The sequence below is a fragment of the Salvelinus namaycush genome, chromosome 40 (assembly GCF_016432855.1).
Source record: "Salvelinus namaycush isolate Seneca chromosome 40, SaNama_1.0, whole genome shotgun sequence".
NCBI lineage: Eukaryota > Metazoa > Chordata > Actinopteri > Salmoniformes > Salmonidae > Salvelinus > Salvelinus namaycush.
This window is the reverse complement of record NC_052346.1, coordinates 13,108,173-13,135,792: the sequence shown is the minus strand read 5'-3', so window position 1 is coordinate 13,135,792 and position 27,620 is coordinate 13,108,173. Positions and strand designations below refer to the sequence as shown.

General features: G+C 46.1%; 3 protein-coding genes across 6 annotated transcripts in view; all 3 read right to left on the bottom strand.

The window, feature by feature from the left end:
• Positions 1–3,012: 3,012 nt before the first annotated feature.
• Positions 3,013–8,705, bottom strand: LOC120033522. The gene is made up of 8 exons (XM_038979900.1): positions 8,331–8,705; positions 7,334–8,179; positions 6,990–7,189; positions 6,429–6,708; positions 6,169–6,287; positions 5,945–5,992; positions 5,765–5,854; positions 3,013–5,610 (listed from the first exon to the last, which is right to left on the bottom strand). Exons 2-8 carry the CDS (start codon positions 8,156–8,158, stop codon positions 3,648–3,650), a joined length of 3,525 nt encoding a protein of 1,174 aa, XP_038835828.1. The 5' UTR covers positions 8,159–8,179; positions 8,331–8,705; the 3' UTR covers positions 3,013–3,647.
• A 240-nt stretch (positions 8,706–8,945) lies between these two features.
• LOC120033533 (sentrin-specific protease 2-like) lies at positions 8,946–15,354 on the bottom strand. Of its 4 annotated transcripts, none has more exons than XM_038979918.1 (16): positions 14,979–15,354; positions 14,469–14,530; positions 14,230–14,339; positions 14,030–14,099; positions 13,774–13,876; positions 13,475–13,655; positions 13,261–13,367; positions 13,080–13,165; positions 12,870–12,997; positions 12,648–12,770; positions 12,505–12,519; positions 12,013–12,219; positions 10,949–11,028; positions 10,736–10,820; positions 10,475–10,570; positions 8,946–10,384 (listed from the first exon to the last, which is right to left on the bottom strand). In XM_038979918.1, the coding sequence occupies exons 1-16, from the start codon at positions 15,128–15,130 to the stop codon at positions 10,322–10,324; spliced, it is 1,668 nt and encodes a 555-aa protein (XP_038835846.1). In that variant the 5' UTR covers positions 15,131–15,354; the 3' UTR covers positions 8,946–10,321. The 4 variants fall into 4 exon arrangements, with proteins under 4 accessions (XP_038835846.1, XP_038835844.1, XP_038835845.1 ...); XM_038979916.1 differs by having other exon boundaries at positions 12,388–12,519; positions 14,979–15,351; XM_038979917.1 differs by having other exon boundaries at positions 12,388–12,519; positions 12,648–12,767; positions 14,979–15,351.
• A 3,868-nt stretch (positions 15,355–19,222) lies between these two features.
• LOC120033237 (pericentrin-like) overlaps positions 19,223–27,620 on the bottom strand; it is a 32,089-nt gene continuing 23,691 nt past the window's right edge. The window contains exons 41-58 of the mRNA XM_038979517.1: positions 27,409–27,579; positions 26,324–27,232; positions 25,210–25,380; positions 24,933–25,110; positions 24,515–24,843; positions 24,330–24,432; positions 24,030–24,223; positions 23,744–23,956; positions 23,487–23,657; positions 23,139–23,338; positions 22,173–23,052; positions 21,845–22,048; positions 21,499–21,678; positions 21,130–21,356; positions 20,961–21,043; positions 20,725–20,857; positions 20,419–20,552; positions 19,223–19,724 (exon numbers count right to left, since the gene is read on the bottom strand). Of these exons, the coding sequence (XP_038835445.1) occupies positions 19,681–19,724; positions 20,419–20,552; positions 20,725–20,857; positions 20,961–21,043; positions 21,130–21,356; positions 21,499–21,678; positions 21,845–22,048; positions 22,173–23,052; positions 23,139–23,338; positions 23,487–23,657; positions 23,744–23,956; positions 24,030–24,223; positions 24,330–24,432; positions 24,515–24,843; positions 24,933–25,110; positions 25,210–25,380; positions 26,324–27,232; positions 27,409–27,579 (4,524 nt within the window). The 3' untranslated portion in view covers positions 19,223–19,680. The remainder of the gene's footprint in view (positions 19,725–20,418; positions 20,553–20,724; positions 20,858–20,960; positions 21,044–21,129; positions 21,357–21,498; positions 21,679–21,844; positions 22,049–22,172; positions 23,053–23,138; positions 23,339–23,486; positions 23,658–23,743; positions 23,957–24,029; positions 24,224–24,329; positions 24,433–24,514; positions 24,844–24,932; positions 25,111–25,209; positions 25,381–26,323; positions 27,233–27,408; positions 27,580–27,620) is intronic.

Sequence of the window (27,620 nt, the reverse complement as noted above, 5' to 3'; positions counted from 1 at the left end):
CGGACCTACTCACTGCCACAGTCATACTCTGGACCTAGTTTTGTCCCGTGGAATAAATATTGTGGATCTTAATGTTTTTCCTCATAATCCTGGACTATCGGACCAACCTTTTATTACGTTTGCAATGGCAACAAATAATCTGCTCAGACCCCAACCAAGGATCATCAAAAGCCGTGCTATAAATTCTCGGACAACCCAAAGATTCCTAGATGCCCTTCCAGACTCCCTCCACCTAACTACCTAGCTGAGGAACTCAATTTAACCTAGATGAGGTATTCTCAACTGGGGTACGCTTACTCCCAATGCTGTCGAGGGTTACGCCAAATAAAAATGTGATTCACATTTTCAAACAGTCCATTAAATATTTTCCAACGGGGCTATACATTTGGGTGAGTTGTTTCTCTCTCGCCTGAGTAGCCTCGTTTCACTGCCAAAAATAAAATTAAACCATCTAGTGTTCAGCGAAATAACAATACAATGTCAAATACAGGTAGCCTAGTGAAATAATGAACATCCAATCACATTAACCGTTACTCTCTCAACGTGAATTCCACTAACAGTCCGTATGTAGCCAAATGTAGCTGCTGCTCATGTTGGTATCTGTACTGATGGCGCAAAAGCCATGACAGGGAGACATAGTGGAGTGGTAGCGCACGTGCAAGCAGTTGCTCCCGACGCCACTTTGGGTACACTGCAGCAACCACGGAGAGGCTCTTGCTGCCAAGGGAATGCCTGACAGCTTGAAAGACGTTTTGGACACTACAGTGAAAATGGTTAACTTTGTTAAAGCAAGGCCCCTGAACTCGTGTATTTTCTGCACTATGCAATGATATGGGCAGCGACCATGTAACGCTTTTACATCATACAGAAGTGCGCTGGTTATCAAGGGGAGAAGTATTGACAGTTTTTTTTTTAAATTGAGAGACGAGCTTAAAGTTTTCACTTGTCTGGCCCCTTGCGTGATGACGAGTTTCTCACACGACTGGCCTATCTGGGTGATGTTTTTTCTCGCCTGAATGATCTGAATTACAGGGACTCTCCGCAACTATATTCAATGTGCGGGACAAAATTCAGGCTATGATTAAGAAGTTGGAGCTCTTTCTGTCTGCATTAACATGGACAACACACAGGTCTTTCCATCATTGTATGATTTTTTGTGTGCAAATGAACTCAAGCTTACGGACAATGTCAAATGTGATATAGTGAAGCACGAGTGAGTTGGGTGCGCAATTACACAGGTACTTTCCCGAAACGGATGACACAAACAACTGGATTCGTTATCCCTTTCATGCCCTGCCTCCAATCCACTTACCAATATCTGAACAAGAGATTTCAAGGTTTTACTGCTAACCTACAAAGCATTACATGGGCTTGCTCCTACCTATCTTTCCCGATTCGGTCCTGCTGTACATACCTACACGTACGCTACGGTCACAAGACGCAGGCCTCCTTATTGTCCCTAGAATTTCTAAACAAACAGCTGGAGGCAGGGCTTTCTCCTATAGAGCTCAATTTTTATGGAATGGTCTGCCTATCCATGTGAGAGTCTCTGCCTGGCCGGTTCCCCTCTCTCCACTGGAATTCTCTGCCTCTAACCCTATTATGGGGGCTGAGTCACTGGCTTACTGGTGCTCTTCCATGCCGTCCCTACGAGGGGTGCGTCACTTGAACGGGTTGAGTCACTGATGTGATCTTCCTGTCTGGGTTGGCGCCACCCCCGGGTTCGTGCCATGGGGGAGATCTTCGTGAGCTATACTCGGCCTTGTCTCAGAATAGTAAGTTGGTGGTCTGTTGATATCCCTTCAGTGGTGTGGGGGCTGTGCCTTGGCAAAGTGGGTGGGGTTATATCCTGCCTGGTTGGTCCTGTCCGGGGGTATCGTCGGACGGGGCCACAGTGTCTCCCGACCCCTCCTGTCTCAGCCTCCAGTATTTATGCTGCAATAGCTAATGTGTCAGGGAGCTAGGGTCAGTCTGTTATATCTGGAGTATTTCTCCTGTCTTGTCCTGTGTGAATTTAAGTATGGTCCCTCTAATTCGCTCTCTTCTCTCTGAGGATCTGAGCCCTAGGACCATGCCTCAGGACTACCTGGCCAGATGACTCTTTGCTGTCCCCAGTCCACCTGGTCGTGCTGCTGCTCCAGTTTCAACTGTTCTGCCTGCGGCTATGGAACCCTGACCTGTTTACCGGATGTTCTACCTTGTCCCGGACCTGCTGTTTTCGACTCTCTCTCTCTACCGCACCTGCTGTCTCAAACGCTGAATTATCGGCTATGAAAAGCCAACTGACATTTACTCCCGAGGTGCTGACCAGTTGCACCCTCGACAACCACTGTAATTATTATTATTTGACCCTACTGGTCATCTATAAATGTTTGAACATCTTGGCCATGTTCTGTTATACTCTCCACCCGGCACAGCCAGAAGAGGACTGGCCACCCCTCAGAGCCTGGTTCCTCTCTAGGTTTCTTCCTAGGTTCCTGCCTTTCTAGGGAGTTTTTCCTAGCCACGGTGCTTGCTGTTTGGGGTTTTAGGCTGGGTTTCTGTATAGCAATTTGTGACATTGGCCAATGTAAAAAGGGCTTTATAAATACATTGGATTGATTGATGATGCTGTAGGTGTGATCGAGGGTCTGAGTCAAATATTAGAAAAGGCTTTTAGGCCTAGATCACACGTACAGCGTCATTGCCCAAAATGGTACGCAGCATCATCTGGATGTGTGCAACAAAAGTTCAACATTTACCTTCTGGATTTCAACTTTTGTTCTCCAACCTTACCCAATATACACTTCACTTTTCTAATCTAACAAAATTCGAAAAGACTAACCGATAGAACAGCTTCAAATATGTGAAAAAACAAAGGTTGTCCCTACCCCTGATGGCGCCGTGGACTAGCTACAGAGGTAGGGACCAGGTCACTGGTTCTAATGTTGTTGATGCCTGAGGCTTGAATCTCACTGTGGTTGTTTTTCTAGTTTCAAATATGTTTTATTATGAAGCATTGGTATCCATGTATACAATTGTACTGTTTATTCTGTGAGCTTCGTTTTTACATGAGACAACAGTAATATACACAAAATTATCACAGGATATTATTGCAAGAATGTATACATCAAAAACAGTATGAAAGGAAAAGCCTTGAGTCAAGATAAACACTGTGGTTGTTTCCTACCAATTTAAAGATTAGTGGGCAAATCTGTTTTGGTTTAGTCTTTGCTTTTAGTCAAATAACATTTGTAAGTGTAACGAAAACAAATACCCTGAAATTAGCATGGATACTAAGACTGCAGTAATTCCCTTAGTACAAAACACAACATTTTATTACATTGTCAACAAACACAGAAGTACAACCAGAACAACTAAATACAAAATGGGATAAGATTAACAAATACACTAAATCCACAGTGGACACAATGACAAAAACACTGTTGCTGGGATTATGTACATATCAAATGAACAAGGTGGAGAAGACAATTGCTAAGACAAAGGCCTGGTATGTACAATTACAGTAAAACGAAAACAGAAGACATTTGATTGCAGACTATTCCCCACCCCTCAGGTTAGGGTTATACCCTTTCAGAATTTTTTTTCTTTCTGAGACGTCATGTTGTGAAGTTTGTTATAATGATAAGTAACATGCGTCTACCTATCTATCCATCCTCTTCGGCAGATTGAACATCTAATGGAGCACATTTGGCCGCTACCTCAGCCAGACACTCCAGGCTTTTCCGGGTGTGACTACATATGTCTGCCGGTATCCTCCTGTTAACAACTATTCTGATCACTCGCGTGGATTGATCGTTTGTGTCGCTTATTTCAGGTGTTGCAGCAGGTTCAGGGTCCTGGTTTGTGTCGTGTACTTGAGGCATTGAAACAGATTCTTTGTTTGCCCTCATCCTAGTGTCAACTATTCTTATTACCCGGGTCTGAAAGTCACTCATTTTGTACCTTTTAGCAAGTTCCGTGTCTGTGCAGCTTCTTCTGGGCACGGAAGCGGTTTCCTTGTCTGTGTTGGTTACTTGAATGTGTTCCTTTATCGTTTCCATTATCTGAGACGTTTGAGCAAGTTCTGCATTTGTTTCGTTTGCTTGAGGCCTTTGAACGGATTCTTTGTCAGTACTTTCTGCCGTTGAAGTAGTTTCAATGATGGTCCTGCCTAACTTACCAGGTTCCATGTCCGTGCAGCTTAATTGGGGCATTTGAACGAGTCCCTCCATTGACCTCCCACTCAGTCTTTGAACAGGTTCAAAGTTTTCCACACTTACTTGAACAGGTTCATTGTTCATCTCACGTATTTGGGGCATTTCAGCAGCACTACAGCTTTCCATCCTATTGACAATAATTTTTATTTCCCGGGTAAGAGCAGGTTCTTTGCCTGTTTTGCTTATTTTATGCATTGAAGGGGTTTCCTTGCTTGTGTTGATTACTTGAGCAAGTTCTTTCCTTGGCCTGCCTCTTTTGCGCTTTGTAATAAATTTAATTTGATCTAGTTCTTCAGGTGTCTTTGCAGGTACTTTCTTTGTCTGATTTACTTTAGGCTTTCCAGTGAGTTTTTGGGGTTCAGCGGGTTCTTTATTTATTTCCCGTCCTTCGATACGTTGCTGATTCATTTCACCAGCTTGAGGCATTAGACCGGCTTCTGTGTGTAAGTCGGTTTCTTGGGACATTTCAATTGGTCCCTTCCTTGTCCTCCCTCTTTTAGATGTTACAGCAGGTGCCATGTGTGTGTCCATTTTCTGAAGCATTTTGAAGGATTCCTTGTTGGTTTTGGTTATTTTGGGCATTTGAGTTTGTTCCTGGTTTGTGCCGGATACTTGGGGAACTCGTCTGGGTCTCTTCCTTGATCTCATGCTACTGGGCATTAAAGTGGTGTCCGCGTTTACCTCGCTTACCGGAATGGGTTCCATGCAAGTGTCGGTTAATTGTGGAATTTGAACGAATCCCTTCTTTGGCCTCCCATTCTTGGCCTGTACAACAGATTCTTTGTTTGTCTCAGCAAGTTTAATGTCTGTATTGGTTACTTGAATGGGTTTGTTTTGTGTGTCAGTTACCTGGGGCGTTTGGACAGGTTTCTTCCTTGGACTTCTGAGCTTGTGAACAGGTTCCAAGTGTGTGTCGGTTATTTGTGGAGTTTGAGTGTGTTCTATGTTTGTTTCACTTACTTGAACAAGTTCCTTCCTTGGCCTGCCTCTTTTGGGCATTATAATTTGTTCCATGTTTGTCTCGCTCATTACAGACATTTGAGCAAGTTCCTTCCTTGGCCTGCCTCTTTTGGGCATTTTAATTTGTTCCATGTTTGTCTCGCTCATTACAGACATTTGAGCAAGTTGTACATTTGTCTCACTTATATGAGCAGGTTTCTTGTTTGTATCGTTGAGTTGAACGGGTTCCACGTGTGTGTTGTCTACTTGAGACGTTTGAACGGGTTCCATGTTTACCTTACTTACTTGAGAAGTCTCCATGTCTGAACGGTGCGCGCCAGTTGCGTTTACTACTGGAGGCGATTGAGCAGGTTTCTTTTTCGTCATCTTCCTTCTCTTGGGGTTTTGAACAGGTTTTTCCTTTGTCTCCCTTTTGTCCTCACTGTTCTTCGCCCATCGACTCAATGTAGGTCTGTAAAGGCATGAGAGGGACAGGAAGACACTAGTAGGTTATATCCTTGAGATAAGAGCAAATGGTTAACGTGACAACCTATATACACAGGTCCTCAACCAAAATTCAGTTTGATTACTACAGCTCTGTAGAGGATCACTTCTCCATAACTTACTTCTGGACTTTGTGGTAACCATGTTCTTTGATCAGATTCTGGTACTCCCGGGAGTCAGGCCTCTGAGTAGGGCCTTGGTGGTCGTCGCTCCTGCAGTGGACACGACAGGGCAAAGGTCAGGGGGCACAAGGAGAGAGGGATCATCATCAAACAAAAACACATCAAAAACACAACTCTCACCTGGAGTCAGGTCTGGAGTCAGGTCTGGAACTCTGATCGGACCAGGACCTGAGCGCACATAGATAAATAGATGAGAATCTCAAAATTACCTCCAGTTAATCCCACCTTTCTGTGCGAGGTAGTTTTATGGACAGACTTTGTGGTTACCAAAAGCGTAGCTACGGACTGCTAATTTTGCGCAACTACACTACTAGAAAATACTCCCTCCAGGAAATGGTTCTTACTCGTCTCTGGAGTGGGATTGGTCCGAGAACCAGTTCAGAGACTGGGTTGGGGAGGAACTGGGATACTCTTCAGAACAACTCAGAGTCAGACTCTCATCCTCAGATCTATAAAAGGAGTCCTGCAGGGACCACAAATGAATTAGAACCACACCAGAACAAATCAAGGGGAAATTTTCAAAGCTCATTTAATACACAGACACAAAGAGACATACAAAAGTAAACAAACAGATCACTTTTTCTCCTGAGGGAGTAAAACTTACCCCAGGCTCCTCCTCCACCCCCTCTGTCCGGTCCTGCTGAGGTGGATCAAAGCCGGTTGTCAGCCTCTCTGCGTGTCTCCTGGTGGAGGCAGCACTGGGACACACCCCCAGGGCACTGAGGGCTTTGAACACGCTGAGAGGACAGCCCTGTTTCCAGAACTCGACCCCCAGAGAGGCCTGGATGAAGTTACACTTCTGCATGGAGGTGTAGAGGACGATGGCCAAGATAAGCCCCGCCCTCTGGCTGACTACATCACCTGCGTCCTCTTCTGTCCTCGGGCTTCAAAAGATATCAACGGAAAACATGTTATAACCAAATTATGCTTCATGCACACAGAGAGCAAGTCATTAATAATGAACAGCAGTCACATAATTCAGCCCTGTGGAACCATTTATTTCATTTTCCAGGGTTGAGTTCAAGTATAAAACAGAATTTTAAATGTAAACATTTTAAGAAAAGCCAGCTAACTGTTGTGACCCCCATACAATAGAAATGCTTTGATTATCTGGAAAAGTGCCTACAATCAATGATTATTAATTGATTCTCTCTTCTTCTCTCACCGTTTCGTTTTCCTTGCTCCCATCATAACCCGTGTCCTGATGGTGTTGGGTTTGGGGAACATGGCCCTAAGACATGCCAGGGTCATAGGGGCCTTTTCTTCCCCCCACGCTAGAACCGCGTCCCAGGAAAACCCACTCACACTCGCCTCAGTCAGCGGCTGACGCAATGGCCCACGTTGGTCGTTCATCAATACCTTACTCTGGTAAATCAGACAGATGGACACGTACATTTCTTTGCCAAACACATCTATCGTCAACAATGACACACTCACACCTGATGAGCCATAAACTGCAGGTAGCCTATAAACAAATACTCTTTAAATGAATTATGTTAAAACAATTACCTCCTGGGCGATGACCTCGGCGAGGAAAAGGGTCATGGCTTCTCTAGCTTTGGTCTTCATCAAGGACCTGAAGGCCTTCAGGTGCTGGTGGCTGTGCATGTAATACAGGGCCTTGGCATGAGGTCCAAACCCATAGCTCTGCTTAGTCTTGGAGAAAGGGAGCTTCTTCTTCTTGGGCCTTATACCTTCGTCAACGGGGAACGGAGACAGGAGTGTGGAGTGTGTTGTAGATTGGGGTGCCTTCGGATGTCTTTTTGTTGTCCGCTCTCCAAAGGAGAACAGGGAACTGATCTGATTTGAAGTGTGATTTGATAATGTTGAGGAATTTACTTGCTTTGATGGTGTTAAAGAGTGCGTGGTTGGGGCTATCGGCGTTGGAGGTCGTCTGATGGTCGTTGAATGGGATTCTGGGGAACGAGAAGTCATGGTGGTCCATTTCTCCCCGTCCCACTGACGAACTGGCCTCCGTTTGTTTTTTTTAGAAGCAATGCACTCCTCTATGGATAAAGAAGATGGGTTGGTTCTAATTGGAGTTTGATTGGATAAAGTTGTGGATGAACTTGGTATTTTGGCACTGGGCTTTCGAGGTCTGCCAACTTTTGTTGGCAAATCTGACCAAGTCCAAAGCTTCCCATCCTGCTTGGTTTTCCTTCTGAGCACACCAAGACAGACCCAGCAGAGGAAGGATGAGTCATCAGGAGTGATGTCAAAGACTAGCTGGAAGGTCTTGGGGCTTGTCAGCGTGGTGACTTTCCTCCTGTTGTAACCCTTGGGCCCCCTCACAAACCTCACCCCACAAATGCAACACGTCTCTGACTGAGACATTGTGGTGGTAATGTCAGAGCGCTTCAAAGGGGACAAAAAAGGAGCTGATGGTTGTTAATCGAAGACTGATAACCTATTAATAAAACTCACATTGCAATTGTTAAACATACAATTCTCCTGTGGGGGGAGCAGATAAAATGTATGTATGGTTTGAGAAACAAAGCAGACTCACAGCGGATCCTTCCAGTGGGACGCTACCATCCAGAAAAAGCCCCGGTGTAAGTACTTTTCTCACATTAATCGACCGTGATTTTCAAAAACATTAAGTGCGGAACGCCCTGGTTAAAAAACACCTTCCATTGGCTAATTGATGAAAATATCGTAAAGGGAGATATATGATAACATTTTCACTTCCCGCCAGCTACATGCGAAATATTGCAAACAAACTACAGTACCACAGAAGAACAACGAATTTGCACTAGCGATCACACAAATACGGCCTTTTATAAAGGTATATCAAACATAGATTAAGGCAAAGACATTACATTTCAAACTACTTTAGGTAGGATAACTCTTGAAAGTAATATAGCGTAGAAGTCGGTGTGTTTCGATGGTCCTTTTTTGTGCAGTCACGCATGCGCGGGGCTTCTCCTTCCTACAAAAGAAAAATGGTCGACTAGACGCCCAGTCACAATACTGCCACCTGTAGGTTTGGAGTATAATGAAACATAGCTCTTGTGTACATCTTCCATAAACAAAGTATACACCCCCCCCCCCCCCAAAACATTACATGCCATTCACACTCATAATTGACATTTGACAGTGATTAGTCAATAACACAAGCTGATCCATTTCTTTCCTTCTGACCTTTATTATATACAAAAATATGACTGAGGTTGTCAGCACGGCTCTATGCACACACATGAATAACAGCAGCAGAAATACACGCAACGTAATACGCAGTGTAATGACCCATGCATAAGTGGTACTAGCCTGGTCCTAGATCTGTACGCGCTTTAGCCAACTCAGCTTCTTTTGCCGTCCCATACATGTTAGCTACAGGTTTACCATCACACTGAACACTACAGGGGTGTAAGCTAAAGCACATATAGCTTTATGGCCAAGGGCCTATTGGAAATGGAACCCTATATAGTGCACCACTTTGAGTCATAGGGAGCAATTTCGGAGGCAGACCCAAGCTAAAGCAGTACAGACTCATTAGAAATTCTTCTCTACATGCCTTTAACGAAAACTCATACAATCCAATAGAACTGTTATAAAGTTCATGGCAAAAACGTCTACACAGATGCTGTTACTGCTGGATTAAATTATATACATGCCATAAAAGAAAAGCCTTCCGCATCAAATAAATAAACTATTGTTACACATTTAGGATTGAAATTATTTGTCCATATCTGTTAGTGGTGGTGAGGGATTAAGATGGTGTCCTGCTCTGCTTGAGATGGCACACCTCACACACCGGTCTCTCTTCCAGTCCAGCCAAAATGAAAGCAGCTACGCACACAAACGTTTCAGTCAAAAAATATCTATTTACATAAATATAGTACACACACATGCAGCCTTCTCCTCCTCAATGACGATTCAACCATAAATTAACACATTCAACAACACTCATAACATATGCCTCAGTTGTCACTCCACTTTCTACTAGTCATAAAAATAAAAGTACCTAATATAGACATTATATATAAATATACACACACACAACATTAACAAACACTCTGGTTTCACACAGAAAGCTTGTTTTAAATTTAAGTTTGCATCTACGACAGCAGGGATTTTCAAGTGTCTAACTGATTCCCCATTTAGTGTTTTCTATAAGTATGACAGACGCTCTCTGGAGTCCAAGGCACTTCAGGCTGTATCTGAACACACTATCAATTCCAAACCATTCCTTTGTATCCTCTATGCTTCGGAGAACACCCACCCTATCTTCACTACAAGGACTGCACTTCTACCCACTGATAGAGGGTAAGAGGTCATTCTGTGGTCCATAGCTTTGGTCCTTCAAGTCCTTTTTTAAATGTATTATTATTTTATATTTTTTATTATTGCTTTTGTGCTTAGCTGTTCGCTGTAGTTGTCCTTCCTGTTGTAGTTTGGAGGCTGTGTAGTAGTCATGTCTGTTGTCGTTGTTTGTTATCATTTCTGTTGTAATGGTTGTTTTGCAGCTGTAATTTATTTTTATGTAGTTGTGTAGTCCTACAGAAGCCTCTGGTTGAGAATCTCCCAGATCATCAGTTTCCTGAACAGGGGCATGTGACACTGAGGAGAGTGAGAAACAGTGTGTGAGTGAAAAAGAGATTGTACGAGTGTACACTGAGTGAGTATGATAGCCTGCGACGGCCTATGTACCTGTCGGAAGGTGAGAGGCCACCCCTGGGCGATGTAGTCAGCATATTTACAGGCAAACACTCCACAGTCACTGCCATTCTTCTGCTGAGGGATCTCCTACACACACACACACACACACACACGTGAGGGATCCTGGTGAAAAGCAAATCACTAGAGAACAGATGCTATTTCTGACAGCCCTAGATGCACTCTGTATACATTCAAGACAAAATAAGAACAACAAAGATGATTAGATATGTATTTCTGTCTAGGGTAATTTACGCTGGCCCTCAAGCTGTCCACTGTCCACTTGCACTCATCCAGATCCTGGTCCTTCCTGGCCTTGTGCTCCTCTCTCAGGTACAGCCTGAACAGGGTTGGACGAACCAAATACATGTAACAGGATTACAGAATGAAATGACAAAAAAGATGGTCATCAGATTACAGGTACTTTTGTCAAACCAAATGATTACTGGAAGGGGACTGAGGACTCACAGTAAGAGGCTGCAGATGTCGTCATGTCTCTGTCCCATAGAGTCATAGGACCTCACGGTCCTGGAGTTGAAGTTTATCACCTAGAGAGGGAAAGGGAAATAAACAAAGTCCACAGGTATCTACAAAGACCACAGAGAAGGACCAGTGGACTTTCTAAAGCAGTGGTCACCAACCTTTTTTGAATCACGATCACTTTGAGTCAAAATGCAAGCCAAGATCTACCGCTCAGATTTTTGTATTTTTAACATGACTTAAAAAAACGTAAGCCTATGCAACATTAACCAATTAAAAACAATTATGTAGCAATGATGGTTGTGCTATAGTAGGCTATAGGCCCAACACACCATCACTGCATATTGGCTATGCTTGAATTGCTCTGCCAATGTTCTTCAGACATTTCAAACGTTTGTTTCAAAACAAGCGGATCTACTCACGACCTCTCATGCTGTAAACACAGTCCAGTTCAAAGTAAATGGCACAGATCCATGTATGGCAATGGTCTATTTGCAAATAGGCCTGCTGCATTGCTGATTGGTTATGCCGCACCAGTCTGTGAAGAGTATGGGCTGAGTCATGCGTGTCAACGCAATAGAATCCTACTATGCCGCATTCTGCCTACAACAAAATCACTTGCATAGTTAGTTTTGCATAGTAATAAGTCTTGCATAGTTCATTGTGTTTCGGTGTGTTGCATTGAAAGTGGCTAGTATTGCACAGTAAAGGGAAACGTTGATAGTGTAAACTCTAGAAAGTTGAGTGAAGTTCAATCTCGTGCTTCTCTGCGCAGGCTGATATTTCAGTGCGCAGCTTAGAGGGAACATTGCCTATAGGTGCACTTGATTTGCTCTATGGGCCTGCCGGGTAGGCGGAGATCTACCTTCAAACACATAAAATGGTTCAAAATGTGAACACAGCCTTCCCAGCACTAGGGCTGCCGAATCAAGTGCAGAAATGTTTGGTGATCGACTAGGAATGCCTTGGAGATCGACCAGTCGGCCGTGATCGACAGGTTGGTGACCACTATTCTAAAGTGAATGAAGCCCCGTCAATCTGGGGAGATTTACAGCCAGTGACCAGTGGATTCCCAGGTGCAGCGGAACCAGGATGATGTCATACTGGAAGAGGTCCACAGCTTTGGTCCATCGCTTCACGGCGGTGTGCCCCCCTCCATGTAGTTTGGGGAAGAAGAAAGTACTGAAGGAGTAGACCTTCAGCCCTTGCCCTGCACTACTGCTACGAGTCATCACTAGGGACAGGTAGAAGTTAATCACCTGAGACACAGAGGGAGAGTTTTTTTGTTAGACACACACACACGCGTACATCTATCCTTCTCTTTCTCTCTCTCTCTCTCTCTCTCTCATGCAGGCACACACACACACATACCCTCACTAACGCACACACCAACAACCTCAAACTTAACAGCCAACAACCATCCACACCTCATCATTGAGCCAGCTCCCTTCCTGTAGAGAAGCCAGGTCTCTCTGTGTGATGCATAGCTTGAAGGCTGAGCTCAGGACCAGGTTAGGATCCCTCTGGGACAGGGCACGACTCACCTCCACAGCCATCTCCTACACACACACACACACACACACACACAGTTTGAAATAAACAGAATGAAAACAGACCCATAGAATACCTACACTCATATGTCAACACACTACACAGACATACCGTTACAGGGAAAAGGAACACTCACCTTGCTGAACCTGGGGAGCTCCTCAGTGCTGTTGAGTGTGTCAGTGTGTGTAGGCGTCTCTCTGTCCACCAGGTTGAGTCTTGCTGCTACCTCTGCAGAGAGATCCAGCTCAGGCTGCTTCTGCTGGCGGGAGAGAGACTTTATAACAACCTTATGATGCTTCATAGCAGCCTTATGACTCTTCCTAGCACCCTTACTACAGTTCATAAGTGTGTGTCCTACCGTTGCATTGCTGGCAGGTTGTGTGTCCACAGCTGCGCTGAGAGGCTTACTGAGATACAACTCTCCTCTCATGTCTCTGGTTTGTTTGGCTGAGGATGCATCTCTCCACATATACACACTGGGGTTGGCTGCAGGTAGGAGAATACATTAGCCTAGGACAACAGCTTCCAATAAATGAGAAGGGGGGTGAGAGAGGCTGTGATAGTCTACCTCTGAGGGGTCCTGTCTTTGGGGTCACAGACTCATAGGTTCTTCCCAAAATGGCCATTCTATGTCCATCCTGTGTAAATGTTTCCCTGTGAGGAAGCGAAGAAAACAGAGGTTTGTAAAAGCTAGCTAACGGAACCACTGGAATGAAAACTATAATCTCACACTCTCCATCACCACTCACCCCTGGGGTTTGGTGCGTGTGAAGGGCAGCGGTTGGTTCTTGCTGTATTTATCGGACACCATCTCCAGTAGCCGTCTGTAGTGCTCCTTATCACTCTCCTTCAGAGCCTGGAAACAGAACAGCTGACTACTACTGACATACCTGGCGTGGCATTTAATAAAAACCAGGATCAATCACAGGGTTGATTTTCATTTCAAACTCATTTTTAACTCACCTCCTCCACTGCCAAGCACTGTCTGTGGGAGCGGTTAGGGGTGGGCAGGTCTGAGCTGGGGGGTCCTGTCCCAACCCTCACCCCCTGGGTAGGCCGACTGGGAAGGAGCTGGAGGGAGCATCTTTGGGGCTTGTCTCCATCTCTCCCTTTGTCTGGGTTCCCTGGACCCAGCACTAAGCCACTGAAAACAAGACAGAGAACACAACGCTTACAGGAGGAACATCCCACATATGTAGAACCTTTGTATTAATTAAAGCCCCAGAACTGAAAGTATGCAGTAGACAGAAGAAGAGGCCTACATGTGTTTCCTAAGAGGGGTAGAGGCTCCCTGGAGAGGGGTAGAGGCTCCCTGGAGGAGGCCCAGCCCCCCCTTCTCCCTCTGTCCTCCTACCGTTGGTTTCTCTGGAGACACGGAAAGAGGGATAAACAAGTTGGAGCAACCACTTGACCTGTCCCCTCTGCTGTTACACATATTATATACCATGATGTTGTAATGTACAACACAGCTGTCCTCCTTCCTTATCGATCAAACAAATCAGAGCCCTCGTTACTCACCCATTTTCCAATCAGAGCTGCTCATCCATGAGGTGTGGAGTTCATCTATTCCCATCAGGCCCACAGGGCCCTACATAATAGGAGTGATTTAGGACATAGTCAGATGTGAATATTGTGCAGTATGTGTCTTTCAGTCAGAGCAGTGGTTTATGAGTGTGTTGCGTACGGTACTAGAATGTATCACTTGTACACATTCATACCTGGCTTGCTGTGTACCTTCTGTGTTCCTCGCTGGCAGAAGACAGTGGGTTCCTCAGTCTCAGCAGCCCAGCCACCCCTGCTACAGTCTTCTTCACAAAACTAATTATGTCTATGACAATATGAGAGAGTACAATACACATGTAGTCAGTTCAAAGCTGACTAGCTAGCTAACGTTAGTTACAACGACAATTAATTATAAAAACAGTGGCTAAAAGTTATTGGTAGTAAGTTACCATACCTTTTCTCCTTCTCTTGATCGCCACTGGTTCACTCTGGCTAATATTTTCTGAAACATGAACGCTGTAACAGAATGTAAACATGTTTAGTCAACAACAATGAACATTAACTACCTAACTAACTAGCCAGGTAGTAAAGTTACATTTGTTAGCTACAGTTCGTTACATGTTACATTTATTCATTTTTACAGTACCTTGCTATTTGGTACGTTAGGAAATAACGTTAGTTAGCTAATGTCTGGTAAGTGGCGCGAGGAAAAAGTTAGCTCGCCTTGTTATTTTTGACGCAAGCAGCTAACACCAACTGGAATGAATGACAATTGTTGCTAATAATTAGCTAGCTAGTTAACTCGGTTACGGGTGACAAGTTAGCTGTTAACTAGTTGACTGGCTAGCGTTTGCCAGCTAGCTTACTAACGCGTTACATAAACAGCTACACAGAGCACATTAGCACCAAAGACAGTAAACGTGCCAGCACCAAATAGTGTGCTAGAGCCAAGACAGTCACCGACCTCTGGTAGTTCCTTTTGGTTGGCCTGGCGTTGCTATCCTGCCGTTGTGAGGCTATTTCCCCGCCAACGTTCAAACCAGGCCAACCGGAATGTTTTTGCCCGGTTATAGGCTCGAAGAGCGACGATAGTCCGTCAACTACCCATTCGTACATCACAGACAGATACGAGAGAACGGAAACTTCCTCGTACGGTCGGGCCAGGACTACCCACGGTTTAAGATACAAGCTCAGTGGGCACGAATGTTCTACCTACGCCAAATCACCATTCCCTTTCTTCTACCTAGCACAGTTAGCCTAGCATTTAGCTTCGTGTTGAAATGAGTGACGTGAATGTACACAAACGTGAAGACCGTAAACCGTAGGGGGAACACGTCAGAGACTTCCTCGTACGGTCTACTTGGATATGCTAATCTTATTCCGCGTTCCCGTACTAGTTGCCACTAGAAAACTCCGAAATGTATGACTTGCTAACTTGTTGACATCGGCACTTGTAAAAATACAACCAGTTAGCGAACATTTCGGAGTATCCTAGTTCCGACTAGTATTTAAACGCGGCATTAGACCGGATACTGTGGCATGTAAAAACATTTTAGCCCGTTTTTCACGGCCTGCTAGGGCTCAGTTTTGCATATCATGGGTGTTGTGTGATTATGTTTTCGTTGGATTCTCAAACAAATCACTTAAAAAAGTAGGCTACCTGCGCAGTTCGAGCCACTATAATAATTTATTTTGCTGATACTCTGTTCTGGACGGTAAAGCCCACTGGCTAGTTTCACCCCTAATTGACACAAATGTATGTTTTTAATTTCCGACATTTGGTAGGCCATATTATAATTTCCAACATTTGGTGTGGCCATTTGTTTGTCAATTATAGTTATACATGCAGCGTCTCTTCTGTCATAACTTGTTGCCCGAGAAGACTAAATACAGTAGTGATCGCCAGACTAATGTTTTACATCGATAGGATGAATGCATTAATCTAGTTAACACCGTTAAAGTACTATTGTAACCAAGCGCTGTTTCCCCGACTAAAGAAGGGACCCGGAGACCCACAAATACCCGTGTGTTTGATTTTGGTGACACAGCGACTCCTCAGGCAGAGTCAACCCTGTGGAACCTGCAGACAAGTCAGACATGGATGGGAGATAGGTACTATTGCCCTTGAGTAGAATCTAAAGCACTCGAAGCAGTGTCGGAAGTGACACTGGGTACTCAAGCTAAATTCTCCCCAGGAATGTTTGAGACAGGCCCGAACAACAAATGGATTAACACCGTTTATAATATGGTTCCTCATCTCGGATTCAAGTTCTGGATAGAATGAACTGATACAGATGATGCTAACTTTGGATATAAATTAGTCTATACGTTGTATGTACAATTTAAGAAGCCTAAAATTAGTCTATACGTTGTATGTACAATTTAAGAAGCCTATTTGTTGGACCTCAACTAATTAACTATTGTTGCATAGATCGGCTTGCATGTCGTGTGGCGCTTTGTATGCCGCGGCCGGGGTTTGAAATATGGTTGCTCGGCCCCTAAGAGCCTCCGGCGCGCATCCGAATTTCTCAACCCGGCCTGGCATGCGCGCCAATTGCATCTCCGGTCGTTTCAAGAAGACAGAGCACTATTTTCGACTTGTAGCCGAAGTGGACTGGTTTCGTTTAGGAACACGGGGAGAATGCAATAACTCAAAAAATGGGGAATGGTTGGTCCTGTGCAAAGTCTCCAAATGGCATCAGTTTGACCGGGTTTAAGGAAATTAAAAGCTGATGAAACACGTTTCTGAGAAGACTTCAGTTCGTTTTGGAAGCATATTTGATGTGGTTGAAACACTGTCTGCTAGCATAACAGTGTCGAAGATAACACATTTGCATTTTCTCAAGATATGGTGAAAGAAAGAAATCATACACTGAACAAAAATATAAACGCAACATGCAAAAATTTCAAAGATTTGACCGAGTTACAGCTCATATAAGGAAATCAGTCAATTGAAATACATTCATTAGGCCCTCATCTATGGATTTCACATGTCTGGGAATACAGATATTCATCTGTTGGTCACAGATACCTTAAAAACGGTAGGGGAGTGGATCAGAAAACCAGTCAGTATCAGGTGCGACCACCATTTGCCTCATGCAACTCTTCTTCACATAGAGTTGATCAGGCTGTTGATTATGGCATGTGGAATGTTGTCCCACTCCTCTTCAATGGAATTGCAAGTTGCTGGATATTGGCGGGAACTAGAACACGCTGTTGTACACTTCGATCCAGAGCATTCAAAACATGCTCAATGGGTGACATGTCTAGTGAGTATGCAGGCCATGGAAGAACTAGGACATTTTCCAGGAATTGTGTACAGATTCTTGCGGAATGGGCCTGTGCATTATCATGCTGAAACGTTGGGATTGCTGCAGATGAATGGCATGACAATGGGCCATTCAAATTGACAACATAAAATGCAATTGTGTTCATTGTCTGTAGCTTATGTCTGCCCATACCATAACCCCACCACCACCATGGGGCACTCTGTTCACAATGTTGACATCTGCAAACTGCTCACCCACACAACACCATACACTGTCTGCCATCTGCCCGGTACAGTTGAAACCGGGATTCATGTGTGAATAGCACACTTCTCCAGCGTGCCAGTGGCCTTTGAAGGTAAGTATTTGCCCACTGAAATCGGGTACAACGCTGAACTGCAGTCAGTTCAAGACCCTGGTGAGGACTACGAGCACACAGATGAGCTTCCCTTAGACAGTCTCTAACAGTTTGTGCAGAAATTGTTTGGTTGTGCAAACCCAGTTTCATCAGCTGTCTGGGTGGCTGATCTCAGACGATCCCACAGGTGAAGAAGCCTGATGTGGAGGTCCTGGGCTGGTGTGGTTACACGTGGTCTGCGGTTGTGAGGTCGGTTGGACGCATTCACAAATTCTCTAAAACAAAGTTGGAGGCTTATGTTAGAGAAATTAATATTCAGTTCTCTGGCAACAGCACTGGTGGACATTCCTTCAGTCAACATGTCAACTGCATGCTCCATCAAAACTTGAGACATCTGTGGCATTTTGTGACAAAACTGCTAATTTTAGAGTGGCCTTTAATTGTCCTAAGCACAAGGTGCACTAGTGTAATGATCATGCTGTTTAATCAGCTTCTTGATATGCCACCCCTGTCAAGTGGATGGATTATGTTGGCAAAGGAGAAATGCTCACTAACAGGGATGTACACAAATTTGTGCACAGAATACAGGAAAAATACACTGTGTGTATGGAACATTTCTGGGATCTTTTATTTCAGCTCATGAAACATGGGACCTACACTTTACATGTGGCGTTTATATTTTAGTTCAGTATAGTTCTCCTCTCCTGTTCCTGAGGCAAATGTAACATTTGTTCTTTCATTTTACTGCAAGACATGCATCATTCTGCAGTTCATATATTACGGTACGTGAGAGGTTATATGCAGTCAGTGTCCAGATTTCAGTTACTATTCTATTTAACCCATATGAATTTAAATTAGGAAGATTCTGCTTATTCATGTATACATGGCTACTCGTGAGCGGGATATCAAAGGTGCATGTAAACAGTTTATACGAATAAGACCTTAAGCAGGATATGAGCTACTATCGGGAAAACTGCTCATGTAATCGTGGTCATTAGTTAGTCGAGTGTGGAACTGGTGGTCAGCTGGTACCTCCTACCTTGAATCCCCCGAATGATTACATAATTTAATGGGCATCTCAGTGATTTAAAGCCCCAGATGAACCAGCTGAAATTGTTGCTGATATAACATTCTAATATAGTATAGTAATTGTTTAATTTATAATTACCAGAGTACCAGTACATGGCATATCAGTGATTTGACCCCTATGTGAACTGTCATGATCTGCAGTGTAACTGAAGACATAACTACCAAAGACTGTGGTTTCCCCCTTCTGTAAAACTGTTGTCAAATGACACTGGACTGGAATGACCGGTCTAACAGAACTAGCCTACTTAGTAGTTACTATTTTCCTTGCCGGCCACATTTTGAGATGGTAAATACATGTGCGTCTAAAGCTCCCCAGAACTAATCACCAGTGTTAATGAATGATTAACAACGTAAAATGTAGGGGTGTTTGTACCACCATCAGTTTTTGATCAACCCATAATCTAACAATACTGTAAGTATTGATGCAAGTCTGTGCATGTCTGACCCTGCCTATGTTTGGCCCTGCCTTAATAAGATACACACCCAATGCGCAAGGCAGGTAATCACACAATTTAAATATTTATTTTGTAGAAATGGTGATCGATAAAAAAACAAATCATTGACAAAACATGTCCACCAGCTTTGATCTATAGCTTGGAATTCCAGTGTGAAACTTTACACATTTATCTACGTGAAACTTTAACAAATATTAATAACCAAGAACATATATAAAGAATCAGATACAAACTTGTATAAAACTCAGGTAGAAAAATAGCGATCTAATACTTTCAAAAACACATGCATTCGGGTGAGAAGACCTCTTAGGGAGTTACTCGGAGGTCGACAGAAATATCGGTAGAAAATAAAAAACGTAAAAAAAGAATTTGTCTTAAATTCTAACTTTCTAAATCAGATATTAGACAAATACATTCCATTGTATATTTGAACACAAAGATGGATCATAAGGATGTTGGATTGGAAGGAGGCATTCATACACTACTTCATTCCTTCCTTCAGCGGTCAGACTTCTTGTGGTAGGAGAGGAGAGATGGAGAGTCTGGAGGAGAGAGAAAATGTGTCAGAACCAGATATAAGGGCAACACACAATCTCTCTCTCTCTCACACACAAACATATGAACACCCAGGTGTCTGTGGAAAAACACCCCCAGTACAAGAAGAAAACTATTCAATGGACCATTGTCCATTTTAGAATGGCTATGTAGTGACTACCCACATGTGCCTGCTTACACCAGATTGTGCCCTACCCTGAGACGTACATCCTGGTACTTGTAGTTTGTACTTGTAGTTTGTTCAGTGCGGTGAGGGTGGTGTGGGGAGATAGTAACGAAGCAGTGTATTCTGGTACTTGTAGTTAGGTCCTCACCTGGGCCGTACCGGTAGATGGGGGACAGACAGCTGAGGTATAGCCATGTCCTGTTCTTTTGCAGCCACGGCTGCCAATAGCCAATCATATCAGGGGAACTTGGAGGTGGGGCTAAGTAAGCCCTGCTAACTGGGTCAGGAGATGGGATTGGAGGTTGTGAGATTGATTGATCAGTTTGTCAGAGAGGAAGTATGTCCATGGTAACAATGCCGTCCCCTAACCCAGGGGATTGTGGGTAGTGGACTTGCCGTGGTACGATGCCATCACCAAGCTAAAGCCCCTCTTTCTCTCGGTCACCTCTGATCTTCCCCATCTCATTCAGTGAGTGTGTGCTCAACCAGTAAGTGCAACCAGTGTGTGTTTGTACCTGGACGTGCAGCCCCCAGGCGTTGCTGTACGTTCTCCAGGTGGTGGATGTAGTCTGTCAGAGACCGCTCGGCATCCTGGGACAGAACACTGGACGAAGCAGGCTCAGTTGACAGCACCGGGTTGGAATACACTCTAGGGGGAATAAGAGTGGACAGAATAAGAGAGGGGAGAGCATAAGACGGGGGAGAGAAAGAGGGGGGAGAAGAGAAGAGGAAGAGAGAAAAGGAAATAAATTAAATCTCAAGGTATGTCGTTAGAGATGTCCCCTCACATTAATGGATGTTTTCTATGTAAGGAGCAGTACCGGTTGTGGAGCCTGAAGGGTGATTTCATTGGTGAGACCACACCCTTATGGGTGGGGCTGCTGTCTCTAGTAGGTGGAGAGGAGTTGTGATTGGCCAGTGGCTGCTGCTGCCTCAAAACCTCAGTCCTGGAAGCTGAGAGAGAAATAGAAAGGTTACACACTGAACTGTCGATGTACCTTGCCTGTGTGACGTTGGTAATCCTATCTTCATAGCTCTGGATGTCTCTCACACGCACCTGTACTGTGTCCGTTGACAGTGACAGTAGTTGTAACTCCTCTCCTGACGGCTCTCTGCCACTTCCTGGTCAGGAACTTCAGTCTGGAGAAGGACAGGGAAGGGTTAACATGCATAACACAATGACCCATAGCTCTATATAACACCCCCACACGACCAACCCAACCCACCGTGAGATGGCGATGACAGCTCGCACTGCAGCTCTGAAGCGCGAGAGGGGAGAGTGTGTGTGGGCGTGGGGGGGCGAGGGGTGCGCCCCCATCCGGGCGATAAGACAGAGAGTTGCCTGTTCACAGTCCTGAAAGCCCCCCAGCAGCAGCAGGAGGTAGCGCTTCTGGTAGACAAGAGACTTCCTAAAGCTCTCAGCCCGTAGATAGCGCTGATACAGTCGCTGGAACTAGAGGGACAGAGACACAAACACAGGGTTAAAGGGACGTCAAGACAAGGGACTTCACACCAGACGATCCATTAGGGACTTTCAGCCCAGAGGTCGAGTGTGTGTGCGTGAGTGAGTTTGTTAGTTTGAGCGTGTGGCTCACCTTGCTGTTGCTGAGGTCAGTGCTGGGCCGGTTCTCAGTCTCTGCCTGTCGTAGTTGTCGTTCCAGACAGGACAGGGTGTGTTTCAGGTTAACCCTCTCCTGACTCAGCTCCTTCACGCAGGCCGACAGGTCAGAGTTCTCCCTCGACAACCTCTCCCCCAGTGCCGAGGAAGAGGAAGACTGCAGGGAGAGAGAAATTGGTTATCATGGTCCTTATCAAACTCATGTTGTAGTCGCAAATCCTCCCAAACACCATAAATACATTTAAAACACTGCCGTCTAGCTCGTCTCCCAGTGCTTCATGTTGCTATGCATGGGCCTAGCTGTGATCAGCCATTTCTGGTACCTGGTGGTTGTATAGGGCTGTGCTGGTCTGGTCTGGCCCAGTCAAGGTGTTATTCTTGGGTTGGAGTGGGCTGGAGTTGTACTGGTGTCGGTTGGACAGTCTCTCTGTGGCCATCTCTCTCTCCTCCCTCTCTAGCTCAGCCAGAGTCTGCTGGAGATCTCTCATCCTCTGCTGGTCCTGCTGCCGCAATAACTCCAATTCACACTGCAGAGAGAGAGGGAAGAGAAAACAGGAAAGTAAACAAGAAAAAAATGGCATTTAAGTGGCTGAGACACTGTTGTATTACAAGTCAGACAGGCAATGCTAAAATGTTGTGTGTAAATCTCACCAGTTTGTTGCTGGTCCTCTCGTGTCGCCTCTCTCTCTCCGTCTGCTCCTGTCTCTCCTTCCTCCTCTCCCTCTGTTCCTCCCGCTCCCTCTCCTTGTCATTGACCGATCGAAGCCTCTCCCTCAGCACTTTGAGCTCCGCCCCTAAGCGATCAGAACGCTCTCTCTCCGTCTCCAATGCTCGACTAGCCTCCTGCTTCTGCTCCTTGAGTGTCTCCATAGTAACTCGGAGGCTGGCTGCAGCATCCTGATCTCTCTGTGCCTCCTCTCTCCTCTTCCTCTCTTCCTCCTCTACTCTCCTCCGGTTCTGCAGAAGTTCCGCCCTCAGCCCGTCTGTCACTGTGGCTAGCTCCTCCCCCTGCCTCCTCTCCTGCTCCAGTTGAGAGCGGAGCTCCGAGATGAACTTCCTGTCTCGGGACGCGTCCGCTTCTTGTCTGCGTGTGATGTCATCGAGACACCGGGCAGAGCGCTCGCGTTCCTCCTCCAGTTTCTTCATGTGGGCGTCGGCTAGGCGGGACTCAGCCTCTTTCAGGAAGTGTTCCAGCCGACTCTTTTCCTGTGACTGGAAAGTGTTGAGTTGCCGGGCGGAACGGGCGCACTCCTCCTCCAGCTCCTTATGGGCATCGGCTAGACGTGTGTCAAGCTGTGATTGGAGGAGGTGGCCGCGGGAGAGTTCTATCTGGAGTTCCTGTCGGAGGTTACTAGAGGTCGTCCTCTCCTGGTCCAGCTGACCCCTCAGGGTCACGACCTCTGATCTCTGCTGCTCCTCTTCCTTCTCCCGGAGGTGTGTGTGAGTTCTCTCCTGGTCCAGCTCCTGCTGTAGCTCCTGGACTCTGGTCTCCTCCCTCCTTACAGCCTCCTCACAGTCCTCTATACACAGCCTGGGAGAGGACACACATCAGTATTTATTTATGTGTGTGTGTGTGCGCATACAATAATATATGTGTGTGTGTGTGTGTGTGTATACCGGAGATTGCGGATCTCGTTTTGTAGTTCTTGCTGGGTGCTGTGGGAGGAGTTAAGTCGTTCTCTGTTCTCCTCTAGTTCCGCCCTCAGCCTGGATAACACCTCCCCTTTAGATGACTCCTCCTCCTGAGAGTGCTGCAGCTGCAGAGCGTGTCTGTCTGCAGAGAGCAGACGCTCCCCCACAACACGCTGCTGCTCCTCCTGGAGAGATGAGGGAGAGATTTTTTTTTTTAACCCTTTCAATTAAGCTAAGCAGATACAATGCAGTTTTTTTTTTTTTTTTTTTTTACAGTATACAGGACTTCCTTAGTGGAGACCGCTCCAAACACGCTCACGCAAACACACACACTTGTCTCTGTAGCAGTGTTTCCAGCTGACGGAGGAGGTGGGTGGAGTCTATCTCAGGGTGGGAGGAGAGAAAAGCCTGCAGTTCAGAGCGAAGCCCTGCCCTCTCACAGTCAAACACACCCCTCACTGCAGCCTGCAGCCCTCTGCTCCAACCAGCATCCACCGAGTTCTCCTGTTAAAACACACACAGGAGGGTCAGTACACACACCCATGCAGAAGTTAAGCACACATCTCACACACACACACACACACACTCACCGGTCTCTGTGCCATCCTACAGAGCAGTTCTCTCAGAGCGACGACAGTTTCCTGTAACGCCCTTTTCTCCTGCTCCCAACCCATTGGAGGAGCTTTAGAGTCTAACTGACAGATCGTCTGGTCCAATGAGAGGTGGTTAGAGTAGGAGGGGGCTTTACTTTGGGAGAGGGCGAGAACCCTGCAGCTCTCCTGGTACACTCTCTTCAACAGACCCTGGAAACACACACATAGTTTAGTATAGGGTTCATTTGTAACATTTAAGGTGTGTGTGTTTTTGTGTTCATACTTGTAGTTCAGGAGACAACAGTTCGTCGCTGTAGTTCATACTCCCGGCGGCACTGTCTGTGCGTGTGTTGTCGGTGTGTGTGTTGGTTGCGGGGTTCATGCCTCGACAACGCAGGTACTCCAAGAACTGAGCATCCAGTCTCTCTGTCTGCTCCAACTCTACCTTGAGTCTTACACCGAGCTCTGAACTGACATCTACACGACAGACAGACAGACCGAGAGAGAGAGAGAGGAAGAGAAGGGAGAGGTTAGACACACGAACAGACAGACAAGACCAACAAAATGACAGAAACAGACTTACTGCTGCCATATCCATCACTGGCCCACTCCGTTGCGGACAGAGAAGAGGCGGAGCCAAGAGATGAGGGAGGGGCCGTCAGGTCCAGGGCTTCCAGCTCATGCACCTGACAGGTGAGAGAGGTTTAATGTGTGTGTGTGTGGTGTGTGTGTGTGTGTGGACACTTTCCAAACACTTTTTCCACCCACCTTGTCAGCGTCCATTGAGTCCAACATGGAGAGATTGTCCGAGGCAGAGATGGACCCAGGGGAGTGGGTGCTGTGTGTGCCCAGCTCTGGGCTGATCGTCCCTGGGCAGGGCTGGTCTTGCCTTACTCTGGGGGAGGCTTTAGCCTGGAGCTCCAGGCCTGTGCTGTTTAAAGCACTGAGGTCAGACAGTCTAGAACCGTGGAGAACAGAGGGGTGGAACCTATCCTCTCTGGTTCTCTCCTCAGAACAGTCCAGTCGACGGAGAACCTCGGGAGAACTCAGGGACCCGTTGCAAGACACACCGTCCTGGAATCCTGTGGGCGTGACGTCTGGAGGAGGAAGATGATCACAGTCATCCAACAGCTCTGCACTCAGAGAAACAGCATTGTCTGTGTAGGCAGCTTGAATGTGTACTCACCCTTCAATGAGTGTGTCTGTCTGTTGTGCGGGTTGCAGGTCTGTCTGAGCTGCAGCAGTTCTCCTTGCTGATAGGCCAGCTCCTCTTCCTGCACGGCCAGGTCTTCCTGTAGGCCCCGGAGCTCCACCTTCAGATGCTGGTTATTCGTTTCCAGGTCAGCCAGTGCCCGGTCTTTGGTCTGATTGACAGGTGAATGAAATAATCAGAGAATACAGTGTTATTTACAGTCCTTTAAAAAAAACGTTCAGTTTAAATGCACACGCACGCCTGTCCGTACCTGTCCCTCCTCCAGTAGTTTCTCAGCTCTCTCCGTGCTGGAGCAAAGACCCTCCTTCACAGCTGCTAACTCTGCCCCCAGGGCTTGATGCTCCGCCCCTAGTCTCTGTAGCTCCTCCTCCCTCTGTCTCAGGGCAGCGTCAGCCTTCGCCAGAGTCTCCTCAGCACACGTCTGTAAGAGAACAGCCTTCATCATCATCATCATCAGAATGATCAATATCAGCAGCACCATCAAATATGTAATCCGTCATCTTTGCACAAAATCTTTCTTGCAATCTGTTATCCAGGGCTTTGATTCATTCAAGAACAGCATTAAAAACCTTGAAAAGACAACACAGGAAACATGTGCAAAACTCACAACATAAATCCCTTACCCTTCCTACCCACAATGTGCAGAAAATGCAGTGTATAACACTGAGAGTGTAACCCTACTCAACACCATAATTATTTTCCCCAAACACAAATCTATAGCAAACTGTTCACCAAGAGTGTTAAAAATAGTGCTTGGAAACTTCATTCCAGAACACATGACAAGAAAACTATACTCCATGTTCAGAAAGAAAGTAAATAAATGCCAGTGTGCAAGAACTTCACAACACGGAACTGTTTCCTGACCACTCCTGACTTCCTCTTTCTGATGAGGTCACTTCCTCTGTGAGTAACAATCTTCTGTTCGGTGCCAACACATCAACATCTCGTAGTTTCGCTCTCTTTCTTACGCCCGCTCTTAGTCTCTCCACCTCTATAAATATACCATTTAGCAGATGCTTTTTCTCCAAAGACTCATTCTCTCGTTCACTCTCTCCCTCTTTAACCATAGCCAGCTGTGGTAGAGGGAGCTGAGACTGCAAAATACCTAAATAGTGAAAGTTACTTAGTGTTGCAAGTTAGGCTTAGAGGCTAAATGGAATGGATTACTCAAGTTTGAATGAAAACATCAAAGGCAGGCTTTCAAAGCAGACAACTTATCCTTTCTGCGTCAACCTACCAACTAAATCTACAAATAACTAATACTACTGAAGATATCACCGCTCCTACATGGCTAGAAAAAAATGTGTTTAAATTGATGCCACATGTTGAGTCAATCTGATTGGCCCGACGCTGCCGCCACTTACCAGCACTTCCTTCTGAGCCTCCTCCTGGTTGGCTCGCCTCTCCTCTAGCTGAAGGCTGACTTCCTGGAGGCAGGCCCTCTGAGAGGTCACTTCCTGCTGGAGGCGTTCTATTTCCTCTTGGAGTCGGCACTCCCTCTTCCGCAGGGCCTCGCGTTCTGACGAAAGTTCTGCCTTCGCCGTCTCGACAGCCACCACGGTCTGTAGCAGGGCTTCAGTCTCTTTCTCCCGCTCTTCAACCCTTGATTTTAGCTCCAGGACCAGGGAGTCTAGCCGAGTTTTCTCCCCTCGCAGGGAGTTGGTCTCCTGGGCAAGAGCCTGCCAGCGACCACTCTCCTCCACAGCTGCATCCCTCTCCTCCTCCAGCCCTTCTTTCCTGGCTCTCACCTCTTCAAGCTCAGCCTGTTTTAGATTGAATTCTCTCTTTACCTCATCCCCTCTCTCCCTCTCTTCCCTGAGCCTCCTCCCCATCTCCTCCCCCTGTCCTCTGTACTCTTCCTCCTGAGAGAGCAGCAGTCTCTCCATCGCCTCCTTCTCTCCCACCGTCACCTCCAGCTGCCCCTGCAGGGCCTCCACACGGGAACGGAGAGAACGGGAAGAGGAGGAGTGGAGGAGACGCATCTCCTGCTTAAGACTGTCGCCCTCTCCTCCTCTCGGTCCTCCTCTCTCTGGTTGGGGGTAGTTGGCAGGTTCCGGGCTGGGAGCAGGCGAAGGGTTAACACTGTCACCCTCTTGTGATAGGTCGCTAACCTCGTGGTAGGCGGGGCAAAGGGTGTTTAGCTCCGCCTGTAGCGTGCTGATGACCTCATGAAGCCGCTCCTCCTCTTCCTGCTTGTCCTGACGCACCCTGATGATGTCACAGCGGAGGTGCTCCACCTGGGAGCGGAGGTCTTCCAGTTCTGTCTGGAAGGCCTGTAGAGAGACCGGGAGAATGGCTTCCAGTTCAGGCAAAAATCATGACAGTTCCATTGTGTGTGTAGTGTGTCCTACATTGAGGTCACAGTAGTTTGAATTCTGAGAGATTATGTCATTATATAATGGGGCTGGAATATGTAGGTGTGTGTATGGGTGGGTGGGTGTGTGTGTACCGTGATGTCCCCGGCTGTCTCCAGCTCCAGTTCTAGCTTGTGTATCTCCTGGGTCAGGTGGTCTATCTCGTCATTCTTCTCCTCTAACAGAGCAGATGGGAGACTCTCCTCCTCTTTCTCCTCTCCTATCTCTCTCTCCTCCAGGCGAAAGGTAAGGGCTGAAACTGTCTCCTAAACAGAGAAAGACACAGGGGGCAGATTTAGAACACAGT